The sequence below is a fragment of the Tachypleus tridentatus genome, chromosome 11 (assembly GCF_004210375.1).
Source record: "Tachypleus tridentatus isolate NWPU-2018 chromosome 11, ASM421037v1, whole genome shotgun sequence".
Classification (NCBI taxonomy): Eukaryota; Metazoa; Arthropoda; class Merostomata; order Xiphosura; family Limulidae; genus Tachypleus; species Tachypleus tridentatus.
Genome location: NC_134835.1, coordinates 82,784,048 through 82,800,017, shown reverse-complemented (window position 1 = coordinate 82,800,017; position 15,970 = coordinate 82,784,048). Strand labels below are relative to the sequence as shown.

Genomic DNA, 15,970 nt, shown 5'->3' with positions numbered 1-15,970 from the left:
TTACTAAGCCTCATTATATTTTTGAGTATAAGGTGAAGGAATGTAACTTTTGTCAGCTCCAAAAATAAATTTTGAGAAAGAAAAAAAAACCATTTGAACAACAACTTGATCATCACCATTAAACAGTCTAGATGAAATTTTTTCCAAACATTTTAGAAACAATCTGTGAGAATTACATGAAGTACATCTTGTTTTTTTATTGGTTATAAAACATCTTTAATAAAAGTAGGTGGAACTAAACAAGAGGTTACTAAGTATAAAGCAGGAGGATGCACCACTCTAGTTGATTTGCTAACTACATTGATTTCTTACCAAATCAGAATGGTGAGAGGTTCTAAATTTGTCTTCTAGTGTACCTGTATCTAAAAATCATGTTTCTAATTTGTTAATCAACTATAGACATATAAAGTAGGCATAAAAAAATAGAAAGAACAACACATGAGGTAGTGCTATGTAATACACACACATTGATATTTAGTTTGTGTGTGTGTGTGTATATATATATAATTCCTTTTATATTTAAAGTTAAAACATACATAATATTAAAATAATAAAGTTACTCAGTTGACTTGAAAATAAATTGTTAGAAGATCATGACATGCTTAGTTAGACTTATCCGTTGTGAAAGGGTTAATTCCTGTGTTGTAGAAACATCCATACAGTTTTCTAATTTCTTGAGCATAAACTTCACAGCTGTGTGTATATGATACTGATAAAATTTGGAAGAAAGTAAAGCCATAGAGTCTATATAGTTGTATGGCAGCCATACTGTACTCACTGTATAGTGCTGAAGAAGCCTTTTGCCAAATTCTAAAGATATTCAGGTCAGCTTGGATATGACAGTTGTAGTAAAAATAAGGGTTGAGAAACTAATTATATTACCAAGTTGCTTTACAATGGCTAATTAAAATTGGTGAAATGTAATTATTTGTAAATTTCTAGTTATGTCACATCATATCAGAATTATGGCAAGGATTATTGAACATTGTTGTTTATTTACTTTTTTATATTAACTTGCTCTCCTTTTAGAAAAACTGGCAAACCAGAAATTTAGTCTTCGAGATTCTGTCTGTTGTAGTGAACTCTGTAGATGAAGCTAGCTTGGTTTTAGTTCTTCGTTGGAAAACTTTTTATTACACTTTATTTGATGTTGAAGCAGTGTTTAACATTCTATATATGGCATGTTAAATTTCCCTTCCACTATGTTAAAACACGTTTTTCAATTGTCAGTACATAACAGATGTCTGTTACTTATGCTGAGTAGTTTTAAACATTCATGCAATTTAAACCAGTTAAATTGTGTTGAATTGAACTCCCTCTCACACATTTTTTTGATCTTCCATATACCACATCAGTTTCTACTTGCATGTGTATCTGTGGGCGTGCACTGCTAGAAACCAGATATCAATGCCAGTGATGGGCTGAGCACAGATGATAACCCATTGTGCAGCTTTGTGCTTAAGTCTAAACAAACAAATCTTTTTGCATTTGCAGCACAGCTTAACTTAAAACAGTGGTATGGTATTAAACTGTCTGTGCATTTAGGCAAGTGACAAAAAGAGAGCATCTCTTACTAAAAAAAAATTTATTTACAGCATTTTTTACAGCAGTTAAAGTTGCAGAATTGAAATATCACCAGCAGCTAACCATCTCTGTAATGATACTTTATCTTCAGATTGTAGCTTAAATAAAGCATCAGTTTCATTTTATGGTTGCTTTTCAATTTATCAACATAATTTTTGTAAACCTGAAGATGACCACATAAGGTCTAAACATTGTTCTCCACTATATTTTAATAAAAGTTTTAACACCCGTATCAACCATCTTTAGAATACATTTTACTTCAAGTGGGTTTCTCATCATCACAAATCACATATGATTTTCACTTTCTTATTCACTTCCTCCTTCCAACTTAGATATATTATACTCTTCAACTGTTAAGCAATGACTGTATATTATGCACTTGTATCCTGACTTGTAATCTTGGAGCAAGATGTATAATAGAATCAGTAGTAGTAGAGTTCCTACTTGATTACACTTTAAACAATGATCACTGAGGTTCTCGAATTGTCTCTAAAATGTGCAAAACATTCAGCCTGTCCTGAATAATACAGATTAAGTATGATGAAATGTAAATACACTCCAGGTGGAATATATAGAGCTAAGAACATAATTCTTTAACCTATTGTGATAGTCATTATAGAATTTCTATATACAGTGGTAACTGTAATTCAACCATTACACATATATATATATATATATATATTTTAAATCTATTTGATGTATACAAATCAGTACTAACTGTTATCCTTAAAGTTTTGAAAAGTGCTTTTCATCTTTTTAAGGAATAGTTTATTAGGTCCACCATCATTGTTAATGTAAGAGTCATTTAGGTATGGTAAAATATATTGTTCTGGAAGTAAAAAAATCTTGGACAACAATAGACTTTTAAACATATCCAAAGCCAATCTGGAGCAGAATCCTCATCCTCAGTGTGAAAGCTATGGCTGAGACCAACAAAGCCATTACCATGAAGCTGAGCATACATTGTTTTAGTAGAGTAATGAAAAAGGATTTGGAATTGACAAAGTCTAACAAGCCAAATGTTATATGTTCCAAGCCAACCTTGAAATGAAATGTTGTTTTAACGAGAAAAAAAAGAATTGCCACATAAACTAGAATCACAGCAATCTTATTCAGACTAGGAACTGCCAGATTTCCTTGTGTAACTGCAATGTGCTTTGTATTCTTTTTGTAAACATGGTTTTGAAAGTCAGTGTTCATGTGCAGTGGAAGTTCTTTAGATAATTTCTGAAAATGTGAGGTTGTGCAATCTATGATTGGTGTCGTCACTTTTTGCACAAGCTTGTTACAGAGGAAACTGTGGTATTGGGCCGTCAGCTAAGAGTGACTGACATTAGCTCTAAGTCTGAAGGGTTATAACACTATAATTTGATTTTTGATACATGTGTTGGGAACAGCACGAATAGCCTATTGTGTAGCTTTGTGCTTAACAACAAACAAATAGAACACTGAAGAATATAGTTTCAAGGGCAGCACAAGTGTGATTAATCATTACTATTAGGCTAGCTGTCTTTTGTAAATTTTGGAAGACTTTCCAGTGTAAAAGTAACTTTTTTTTTCATATACGAGCTCTTTCAGGTTTTGAAAATCACCTTCCTTATCATATTCACATATTTTCTTCTAAAAAGTCCCATTTGCAGAAGATGATAACACTCGAATGATTATTGCTACCAGGATGCTTGATTGAAACAAAAGAAAAAGTTGTGTGTTAAAGTTGTTTTTCATGTTACAAAATTTTTTTTGGTTCATTTTACCTGTTTTATTTATTTCATTTATTTATCCCCATAATTCCAGCACAACAATTTGATGAAATTCCTTAAAACCCTGGGGTTTGTTTTTGTTTTATGAAACCAAAGGACATAATAAGTTAATTGGTTAAATAACAGAAATATTAACTTTTTAGTGGATTATGAATCTTTCTATACTGAATTAAATAATTAAATACTTATTTTTAGAATCAAAATGAATTTCCAACAGGCAGTCAATATGACAACTAAAAATCTTTCCTCACTGAGTTACTTTCATGTTATCAACAAACATGCAACTCTAGTTCTGAGTGTCTTGTATAATACACAACAACAGTTAACTTACACAGGTGTCCTCTGTCTTTCTTGGTAAAGACATTTTTCATGAGAATATTCTTGGTTGAGATTAATTTATGTGTGACAAGCGTAGTTTCATTTCAATAAACGTAACAAAATTCAATAACTATGATTTGAATAACTAAAAATTGTGTTGTTATTTGTCAAAATTTCTAAATCTGTATTTCTTACATAATTGCTTATCATAGAGAAAAATTTGTAACTTATAATGGGAAAAGTTTAAGTTAATCTACCATATTCTTAATCAGTAACAAATATTTATATGAATGTAAGTTATATTTGTTACATCTTTATAGTTGTATTTCTTCAATGTGCAAAGTGTTTTCACTATATAGTTATATTAATATTAACTGCATACATTATGCTCATAAATATCTCTTCACTCATTAATGAAGTAAGGATTCTTGTTCTAGATTGTTAATCAAGCACTACAGATGCATGGTGGGTATGGTTACTTGAAGGACTATGCTGTCCAACAATACTTGAGAGACATTCGTGTTCATCAAATATTAGAAGGTAAAAGTTACACTACTATTTAGATTATAGTTCGAGTTCCATAATTAAACAAGTAAATTTACTTAGGAGTAATTTAACCATCAAGTAATGGTACAAGGAACAAAGAGGCATGTCTATAAGAATGATGTTTTCAGATTGGAATAGTAACATAAAACAACTTATGTTTAAACTTAAACACAGTGGCTTCTGTAAAATGTGTTTTGGATGTGTCGTTGATATGTAATTTGTACTTATACCAAAAGATGTACTAAATATTTCAATGAAAAATTATAACATTAAAAAATGTCTGACAAATTATTATTAGTGGATAAAATAATATATTCAGCAAAGTTTTGATACTAAAAAAAAAAAGCTTTTCTGAGACTGTTAACTCCTGTTTTTGTGAATGGGTGAAGTGCCCTGGGTTTGGAAAATGATAAAAATCTGTTACTTCGGTTCCCTCCCTTTTCTAATAACTTTGGAAAAGGTTTAGAAACAGAAAAAACAATAAGAATAGCATTTTCAATAGATTTACACAGTTATGTGTGTGAAGAATGATAATTAAACTGGAGTGTTTGTGTATTAGGAAAGTAAATTGATACATATTTAAATGTGGTAAATCCTGTAAAATCAATTTAATGCTGACATAATCACAGATTCATTTATTAGTTTGAGGACTATTATATTTTATAGAACACAATGGTATTATAAGAACATATCGTATGAAGCAGTACTTAAATACAAAGACTACTGAGGTTAATTTTCACATTCAGTGAGGTTTAATATCAGACATTAAAATAATTCTTGTGTGTTTGTCTGTGTTATGGTTTATTCTTCTCATGCAGTCATACATATTGTATAATGAAGACTGAAGGCTAGTATATAATGTTTTATTGGGTCATTCATACATCAGATTCAAAAGTCCTTTAATGTTTTTATTACATTTACTTTAAAATGAAGTTAGTAAGTTTATGATAGTAAAATGTATGTAAGCTACAAAATTAGATGGATTATGAAGTAAGTACTATGTCAACATAATTATTTTTATACACAGTTATGTGAGATGAGGTCAAAATCAAACCCCTTCCATAATAAAATAACACATAGGATCTGGTGATGAACACTAGACTAATTGACAGAAGTAACTAAGAATAATGATACGTTATTTCTGGATGGGATCCCATTTCAGTGCAGATTAACCCCCATCTAACAACTAGTACTCATTATACATCTAGATAGACTGATCTACTTGGTGTAAAATATCTTGCTCAAGAACACAATAGTACAACATGAGTCAGTCTTGAAGTTGTAACCATTTGACCATGAGCCTGTAGCAGGAAGCCATTGAGCAACAGTGCAGCCACATTGTATAAGATTGAGTGCTATATAATGCTAAAATTTGGGGTTTAAATCCTATAATGGACATGTGGATGAGCACTTATCATTCATCATTCATTACATACTGAAAACAAAATGATTTTTTAATTGGATGAACAGCTAACCAAATAACTCATCATCAGTTAATTAGTCCTCAAACAGACTAAAACGGAGTGCTATAGATTCAGCATTGATGCATGCGTTAAATATGCATGTCATTCATTGTTAATGAAGCAGTAAGATGTACATGTTGTTTAAAGACAGGGTTGTCATTGAAGTGACTGCTATTTCACTGATTGCTAAACAGGCCTTTTGCACATAGCATGCAAATGCAGATAATGTTTTTTGGTCAAATTTATTCAAATTTTCAAAAAAAGTTTAAAAATATTTTGCAAATAAAATCCATGGAATATTCTCTGTAAAAGTGTACTTAAATTGTATTTTAAAATATATTTAGTTTCAAATGTAAAAATAATGAAATTTTTCAGTGTGTAAAAATTGTTTACTGAAAAATTTAATGCAATAATATTGGTATTCCTTCTGCAGTTAATTTATCAATCTTTGGTTATGATGAAGTTTTTATTTGATTTTTTATAGTGCAGAGTGGTGTTACTGTATTTTATACATCCTATATTTCTTAGTCTATGTATATTTTCTGTGTAGTTCTCTCATGTTATTAGAAAAGCAGTTGATAATGTTATGCTCTTGGAGCTACATATTGGTTATGGTGCTGTGCAATTATTCATTTTATTATGACTTATTTAGTATTCAAATAAATTTATTTTTTTGCTGAGTAAAAACTAAATTTTACACTTAATAACCCCATTATAAACTAACCAAATGTTCCAAACATTTTTTTGAGGTTATTTAACATTGCTGTGTAACCTTTCAAGCAGTCTTCAAGCTAATTATGATTTTAAAATTCTTTAAACTAAGTTTGTATTGAATGTGTCAACATTTAAGTTCCTAATTTTATATTCAATTCATATATGAAATTTAATTACAGTAAGTGTTTGTTTTTAATAAATTCTACATTTTTCTAGTACCTTGTTTGAAAAAAAAAATTTAAAAGAAAACTGTATTCAAAGTTTTACAGTTCTCTCTCTCCTAAAGTTTAACCTTTGTTTTATGTTCAGGATCAAGCTGTTATTTATTTTTATCTTACTACTTTAGTATCTAATTAATAAGACCTTTCTTAAAAGAAAGGCAGAAAGAAGGATATAATTAAAATGAAATCTTACATGATTTTGTTTCATTAATTCAAAAATATAAAACATCTCTTGCATTTGATTTATATTTTTAATTTTTGTTATTTAATTAAACATTTAAACATGGCCAACTATGGTCCATTGTGCGTGTGCAAGACTATGGATCTGTGATTAGCCTCCCTTTACGAGCAAAAAAATCATTCTCCTTACTTTAAGGCTGTGAATGCTTTATAAGAGTGCTAATGAAAAATAAATATTCAATTAGAGGATCCCATAAATTGACAGTGCACGATGTTAACTATAGCTGTCTTCTCTCTAGTTTGTCACTTCAAAATTAGAAAAGACAGCCCTTGAATAGCTTTGCACAAAATTCTGCAAGCAATAATTAGATAGTTTTGTAATGATTTGAGTTCAGAAAGTATTAAGAGCAAAAACTAATAAACATTAAAAAAGTGCTTTAAAAATTGTTGATATAAAAAAAATTATTCAGCTAAACAACTAAATAAAATTTGGAAGACTTATTTACTGAAAACTTCTGTATTCAGTTTACTTAGTGCTTAGCAGATAGCTTTAAAATGAACAAGGAATAATATGGGAAGTTAGTGTAAGAACTATGATTTTTAAAAATCAACTTTTTAAACATCATAACATATCTTTTATAACAATGAACAATCTTGTTCAAAATTAGGTAAATTATTTTTTTAATATTTCTACCTTAGTTATAGTGTAAGATTTTTCCATTTAGTTAAAATTGTTAATTAAATAAAAAATAAGCAATTTTTTTTTAAAGTTAGTAAAGATGTCAAATAGGTATAGAGTAAAATCAGTGTATCAGAAATTAGTGAAGATTGTGTTTACTTTTTAGAATAATTGGAAATATACTTTAGAAATCATATTTTAGTAATGTGAAATTGTTGATGTAAAATAAAGTATAATTAAAACCTGGTTCAGATTAATTTATTGTTGTTGTTTTTTTACACTGTCTTATCTGATAGATGTGAAGATAGTTTATTAAGAAACAGTTTATATTAATAAACATTGCAATTTATATATACATACAGATTTGAGGTAAAACAAGACATTTGTATATTTAATAAGTACATTCTGTATACACAACAGTTGTTTACCCAGTAAAGGTGTGTCATCAAATGTATCAAGTATCATGATACTTTTGTAGTGTTGCTCACTTTTTTCCTTCTTTATCTGGCTATTTGACCAAGTTTATCAGTTTCTACCATTGTAAGCTATTGGGTAATCTTGTTGACCACATTATGCCTTTTTCTTTTGCTGTTTCTTTCTTCTCATTTTGTTTCATTACTCCTTAATTTATTACCTCCATTCTGTGGTTCCTTTGCCCAAGTGGAACATCAGTGAGGTTCTACATTCTCTTGCTCAGGCCCTACTGGAACCTTAACCACTTGCTCCATGTACTATCTTTCTCTTAAGGCCTATTTTCCTCTCTCTCTCTCTCTCTTTTGCTTGTGGTCAATGCAGATCTGATATTTATGAATTGGATTTCTTCTTTGTTTTGTTTGAGATTTTTCCTTGATTTTATTCTCTGTCTATTCATTTCTTCTTAACACTTGTGTGGATCAGAAGGAAGATCATACATTTTCAACATTTACTTCCATCCAGTTCTTCTGGATATCAGGCCATGTTGATATTCATGGGAACGAGATTGCTGACACTGCAGCTAAGTCTGTCTGCTTTGGTACTATCACTGTTGTGCCTGTTCCATACGTGGACTATGGTTCTGTATTCAAGGCTCGGCTCCATGCCAGTTGGTAGTTGACTTGGAGTGAGCAACGTGAAAACAAGCTTTTCCAAATAAAACCCTTTATTGGACTTTGGGCATCTTGTTTCCTAAAGAATCAGAAAGAAGTTGGTAAGTTTTTTAACTCGTTTTCTTTTATCTTTGACTGATGCACCAGTGTGTTGCCTGTGTGACATTCAGGTCACAGTAAACCACATTTTACTGTCTTGCTGCTGTTGAGAGTCATAACGATGGCACTATTTTAGACATGTTTTCTCCCAAGGTTTACCCTTAACGTTGGACAGTGTCATCGGAGATGGTGACACTGTCCACCTTACAAATGTTTTTAGTTTTTAAAGGCCATTGACATTTTTAACACTATTTAAGTTTTTAATCCTTAAATTAGACATTTTTTTATAATTCTTTTTTGAAGTACACCTAGTTCGATATTTAATTAGAAAATGGCCATAATGTCAAATAACTCGAAACCAGGACTGGAAAGGCCAACTTCAGGTGACTAACACTGATGTTTGAACTTAACAAATTAGTCATCCTGGCAAGTTATAATAATTACAATTTCACTACAGAAAGTATTTTACAATTTCTGTTACTTTACTTTCTGAACATGGCCGTAAAGTCACATAACTCGAAACTAGAATTGGAAAGGCTAACTTCAGGTGACTAATGCTGGTGTTTGTACTTACCTGTTAGTCATCCTGGAAAGTTATGACCATTCAACTTATGCTATGGAGTTTTTTTTTAAACTAGTATTACTGTAGTTTCTCTCTTACTGCTGTACACTATATATAGAAATTGGTTTTCATGCTGTTTAAGTTTTAATTCAAAAATTCAACTTTGTCTCATTTTACCTTTTTATGAATTTTAATACTTTTACTTTTAACTTTTTACTGGATGTTTCATGCAGATAGCTTAGTTGCTTTTCCCATAAAATGCCAAACCCATCCATCCATCCATCATACATTTTCCCCATGTTTCTTCTATTGATCTTGGTTCTTTAGGATTGTGCTAACCCTGATTGCATTTTATGACCAGCTAAGGAGATCAGGTGTTATTTAGTATGCACAGCTCCACATCCATGTTCTTGCAATCACTTATTCTCACTATAAGATTATTCTTCTGCACTTTCTAGATGGATTTGCAAACTCATCCAAGGTGTTCAGTCCTCCTATGATGGATATGCCTGGAAGTTATGTTATATCTCATCACATCAAATCTGCCACTTGACTGACTCTGGCCTTACACTTTCAACAATCTTTGAATGGGATTCCTTGGGCTGGAACTTGGACTACATCCAGCACCTTTGTCTCTTATTATATCCATCATCTGGTGATTTCATCTTCTCCATTAGGTTACTGCTTCTCTCCAGCATTATTTTCCAGTTTAGTCACTCTATTTAATGGATAAGTGCCTTTGTTGTTTCCTTACCTGCTTATACTTGTCTCTCATTCATTTCTTGAAATCCAACAGATAGCTGGTGTTGCCTCACAGAGTATACTTACTACTATAGTATTGCCTTAAGTCATTTGTAATTGAAAGTGTTAAACTCATCCATGTGTGTGTGTGTGTGTGTGTGTGTGTGTGTGTGTGTGCATTTCCCATTATCCATTCAAGACTGTACTTTCCACAGACTATTATGGAAAAGCCATCATCAGAAGAGTGTCTGCCCACTTTCCTGTCTCTAGCATGCTAGCTTTCTGAATAAGGTTTTGTGGTAAAAAAAAAACCTCTGTGGCAGCTACATCCAGTTGAATCTTGGCATTCTCTAGTATCTTCCCAATGTGAATTCCTCCTCATGGTCTTCAGGTAGAGCACAGGAGACCCTTGCTGCTTCCATTTCCTAACTGCTAGGGTGATTGACTTAGAGAGTTCTTCACTGGTTATGTAATTTCTCTGGAAAAGAGTCCAAGTAAACAGCACAATGTAATGGGAAATATAGCAGCAATGTCCATGTCTCCACCTATCATATAATTTACCAAGTTTAGCCAGCAGGATGGGATAACACGTTTTTCTCATACTACAGAAAGGGACATAGTCCCCAATTCCCATGTGTAATGTGAGTTAATTTTACTGCAGAATATATACCAAGTCCAACTGATTTTTTACATATAAATATTTGGTTGCTTGTGTCTTTTACTACCCATCACCTTCATGTAACACATTTGTCCATTTTGCTTCTCTTCTTTCCTATTTTTATCAGTTAAAGAGTATGCACTGCACAAAGTGAATGTGGTCTCCTATGAGTGGTGTCCTTCTAGTGAGCCCTCACAGTAGGGTGTTACACTCTGTGAGCTTTTCCCTTCAGTCATTGTCTCAGATGTTAGCTCATCTAGGTTTTTATAATTTCATTGACCCCTAACTACATCTATGTCAGATTCTAGCTACTTTATGCAGAGAGGTATGTGTATATTGTTTCAGAAATTAATATTTTCCTTATCTTAAAATGTATTTCAGATATATACTGATGTCCTTTCACATCTTCACACTATTTCTTCCCATAGTTGTTGCATATTACTTTTGCCATGAAGTTAATGTGGAATGCAAGTGCTTATTAGACTCTAATGTTTTTTCCCTTTCTGTTGGTGTGGGGTTATGATCTCATGTTGATTGCATTGTGCATGCAGTTGGCATTATAATCATCTTTCATGGTGGTAGCTCAGGGATAGTGGCATGTGCAAAATCTCAAAGACAGAAATGTGAGGAATAGCTACTGTGTGCACGGATGTAAGTGTCTGTTGGAAATACATTTTCAGGTAAGAAAAATGTTAACTTTGTTTTTGGTTTCAGTGTTACAAAAATATTTGTTGAACTCAAACTTCATTTCATAGTTCATCTGTGCACATTAGGTTTTGGGGAAGTCTGTTTGAACTTCTACACCAAATATCATGAAAATTTGTTCAGCTGTTTCCTTACAACTTGCGACATCAAACAGACAGAGTAACAACTCTGTTTTATATTTATAATTATCAGAGGTATTTAAGCTTTGCTCAGTACTTAAGCTCTGCATCTACTTCATTGACTTGACACTATGGGGCTGTGTCATTCCCAATGTAGGTCTGGCAGTCAGTGTGGAAGATAGAGTTCAGAAAGTAGGCATTAAGTCAGTAGAAAAGGTGGACATTGGAATACATTATCACATAAACTATTCATCCAAGGGGAATTTAAATGGCTGTGTCACATAAACCATTCACCTAACTGTTTATTTAGACAATCCTTTTTTCTTTTTTTTGTTGTTGTTGTTGAAGGGAAGGGTTGAATTTCATTAGAATTGGTTTACAGATGGAAACTGTGTTTTATTTATGTAGGAGACTTATCTTTTCCTACATCTTTTAGCCTTGCATATTTGAAACATGCAGTTGTATTTGAAATATTTTCGTAATTTTTTTATAATAACAATTTTGCATATATTGGGGATTTTCATATGTTGTTTCTGTTATTCCAAAGTCACAAAGAAGTTAACATGGATGATAATAATAATTCATTTGAAAAGTGAATTTATTTTCATACCTTAGTATATTTTTAGTCAAATTTGAGTATTGCTATCAAATAATTTATTTGTTAGTTACCATTTGCATAAGGTTTACTTTTATAATTTATACAAAATAGTTTTAAAATAGAGCAGATGTATTTTTCAATTAATTAATAAAATGAATATTACTTGTGACACAAGTAATATTTCATCAGCAAAAACAAAAATGGCTTTGAGCTGATTTTATCATATTTATTTAAATTACTGTTTATCACTCATCTTTTTTTGATACTCTCATATTTTTATCTAGGAACCAATGAAATTATGCAACTTGTAGTATCTCGAGATATCTTGCAGAACTGAGAAATAACTAGAAGCTGATGATATGTCAAAGAAAGCTAGTGCATGAACAAAGTTTGGTAACATGACCATGGATTTCTTGTTATGTATTTATATAAACTGGAACTATGTAGTGGTTTATTTGTTTTTTTCTTAAATTAAAAAAATTAAATAGAAAATATTTTTGAACTTTGACAAACATAGGGGCAATTCTAAAAATATACATTGCATGAAAAGTTATTGAAACGACATAAAACGTTTTTAACATTCTAATTAAAACAGTATCAAAGATATATTGTGTTATTAATTATGCATAGGCTGCTAGTGGAATCCATAATAATGTAATCTGGATTACATCAGTATTTTATAAAGGAATATATTTATTATTTGTAACATTGGCTTATTCATATGTAGTAAATTATACACTTGATCCTATCAGTTTTTTTTAGTATTAATATTGTTAGTGCTAAACATAAACATTTTGTACATGTTTGTAAAGAAAGGTTTATTGAAATTTTGAAAGTATGGTGTTTGGGTAAACTTTTTATTTTAGTTATGGTTATTATTTAATACAACAGTTTGTGTTAAAATTTATATTTTTTAAGAGTATACATAGTAAGTTGAAAATTCTTATTTCTTCATATACAAAATGCTTTATTAAACTATGTCTACAAACTACTGGGGAAAAAGTAATGTGTGTTTTTGGTATTTTCTCTGTAATAATCAAATTATGCACTTAATCTAAATTAGAGTGACAAATAAAATGAGACTTAACTGTATATTGAAAATTAAAAAACTTTCATTTGTTCTTCCGAGGTAATTAAGACATCAGAAATACATTTTTTTGCACATGCAATTCTTTTGAGTACATTTGTTTATGAGCTTTTGGAAGTTTCACAGTACTGCTGTTATTGTATCATTCAATGTATCAGATAGACAAGATCTCAATTTATAATAATTGTGTGTATGATCATTTAGAACTGAATAATTATTCTAAGTGTACAACTCTGACTGTGAACTTCAAATTTCAAAGAATTAATACAGGCATCTTTATTCAAAAGTGCAAAAGAAAGTTTACATTAAGCAACAGTTTTTAGGTCTATACAAATGAATCCATTAGTAATATGTAAAAGAACAAACCAAAGTGAAGCTGATAATACTCTGGAGAGTAGTATAAACTTTATTATATCATTGTTTTAAAGATGTGATTTTTTTTGGTTCTTCTGTGAATAATGAACTAAGTAATAAACATGAAATTAGTGATTATAGGTAAATAAAATGGTTTTTACATTGTTTAAAACTTCTAGTGTATAGAATGTATTGAGGTTTAGGGTAACAAAAAAGCATACTTACATAAAGTACAAAAAATACAATATTATTTGAACAATTTAAATAAAGATTTTTGTTAATATTGTGGTGGTATTATTGTGTTTTTCTATTAAGATAATGTTTAATTTTTTAAATATTAGAAATCATTGTATATCCAGGAGGAATTTCTTGGTGCCAAGAACTCTTTCAGACATGTACACCTTTTTACTTTCCTATTTGAGAACAGTATACATTATATTTTCATATAGGTGTCTCAAGATTTATTTGTTGTGGAACTTTCTATTAACATGCAGTTTTAAAATTAATCTTTCTTTGAAATCTATAAGTGATGAATGCTTTTCCAATTTTTTTATAAATATTTTCTCTGAAATATCTGCTTGGTCATAACAGATTAGAGCTTGCATATTTCAAATGCAGATTTACCATCTTACTTAGAAATCTTCTCCATTGAATAATTTATTATATTAAACTGAATATGATAGATTTAGTTCTTTATTAAAGAATTATTTAGAAATAAAGTAAATCTGAATCTATCATAATTTACCAACATGTATTGGGATATGTAGATTTTGAATGAAATAGGATACCAAGAGTAGTTTCATTTAAACTCTTTATACAAGTATCACATTCTTGTGAAGTGGGTTTTTGTATGTGATTAGGGTATGTACCAGAGAAGGTTCAATTTCTACATTTTACCCTCTCTGGGATCTTAACCCCAAACCATGTGTTTGGTGACAGATGAAAGAAAAGGAAAGGACCTTGGTGGTTGAGTGATGTTTGGGACATTGCAACACACATTTTGTCCTTGAATTCCTGTAGATGGGTGACCTATCTTGGTCAGTTGTCTGATCATATGTCATTAGGATCAACAGTGTCCCAATGTCATTCATCCTCAACAAGTATTGTAAACATTATATCCAGTACTGGTGTTTGTGCATAGTACAATCTAATCCTTATGGATCCACTACCATAATTTGATAATATGGAATGTCCTTTCGTAGGACTCCATTATGGGGAGGTCTGTGGGTACTTTAGTGTTTTTGTTTTCTGTATGGATATCTCAACAAATACAAATAACCAAATAAAAATTATTGGACAGTGACCACGGCATGTAGACTTTGATGTCACACAGTTGCCATATTCTTGATTAAATGTACCCTTTTTTTGCCTAAAAAGATTGGAGTGGTTTTCACTCTCCTAATTAAACTAGGAAGTTAAAATTTTGGTGCATATTACTTGAAACTTTACAAACATAGCATAGCAAACTCCTTTGAAGTAAAAATTCTTTTGGAATTTACTTACTGATATTACTTTCCGTGCTACTTTGAATTCATTGAGAGGGATTTCATTAACATTCTCGAGTTGGAGATTATTGCTAGTTTCTCTAGACAAGGAGTATTAGCTGTTAGACATATTTCTACTAATGAAATTATGTGACCTTTAAAGGTGTTATTATATTCTTCACATCCATTTGCCATCCTCAAGGCAAGTTATTTGAACTGCAAGGTGAGGCTATATATTCCTCTCTTCTTTTTTTTGTTTCTAATGCCATTGGTTTGGATATTAAGACATTTTACCCTCATACTTTTGCATGTGTTTGTTGTGGTGGTGAAGACCACCATATCTGTGAATATTAACTGGACCCACATTGTATTAACTGCAATGATTTTTACCCTTTTTGTTCACAATCATAAATAAAATGGATTGAGATGATGCGTGGAGTTAAAACCTTGAACACCAACACTTATCTTAACATATGGAAGGTGGTTACTCCTGTTCTGAAATAGAATTATGCTACTGCCTTTTGTTACTCTGTCATGCTGAATGTGCAGAGAAATATACCTGTTTCTCTCTTCTCCTCTTAAAAGTTTTCTGCTCTTTTTGGATATGCTAGTGACCAAGTTGACTCAGTTGCAAGGTCTTGTAAGGCTGAAATTCAGGGCTCAGATATCCTGATGCACAGCTTTGTATTTAGAGAAGAAAAATCTTTGAGTTTAAACAGTTTATACTGCAAGAAAAGTATTGTGTTTGTTGTATAGCGATTTAGAATCTCCGTCCGTCATGAAATAATGTAAATAGTTTTGTTCTATATGGATATATGGGCGAGAAGCCTCTTCGGCTTTGGATGTGGTATAGCTGACATGTTTGTTACACATTCTATGTTTAACTTTCACTCTAAGTTCTTAGAAATATGATATTATACGTGTAATTATAACGTACGAAATATATACACGTTGTAGTCGAGTCCATTTTAGGATTGTGAGGTAAGCAATTAACTTGTTTTCGTTAAGTGTGA

General features: G+C 31.0%; 1 protein-coding gene across 1 annotated transcript in view; it reads left to right on the top strand.

The window, feature by feature from the left end:
* LOC143231385 (isobutyryl-CoA dehydrogenase, mitochondrial-like) overlaps window positions 1–13,756 on the top strand; it is a 43,777-nt gene extending 30,021 nt beyond the window's left edge. Inside the window, 2 exon segments of the mRNA XM_076465930.1 lie at window positions 4,100–4,202; window positions 12,317–13,756. Coding sequence (XP_076322045.1) covers window positions 4,100–4,202; window positions 12,317–12,369 — 156 coding nt within the window. The 3' untranslated portion in view covers window positions 12,370–13,756.
* The last annotated feature ends 2,214 nt before the right edge of the window (window positions 13,757–15,970 follow it).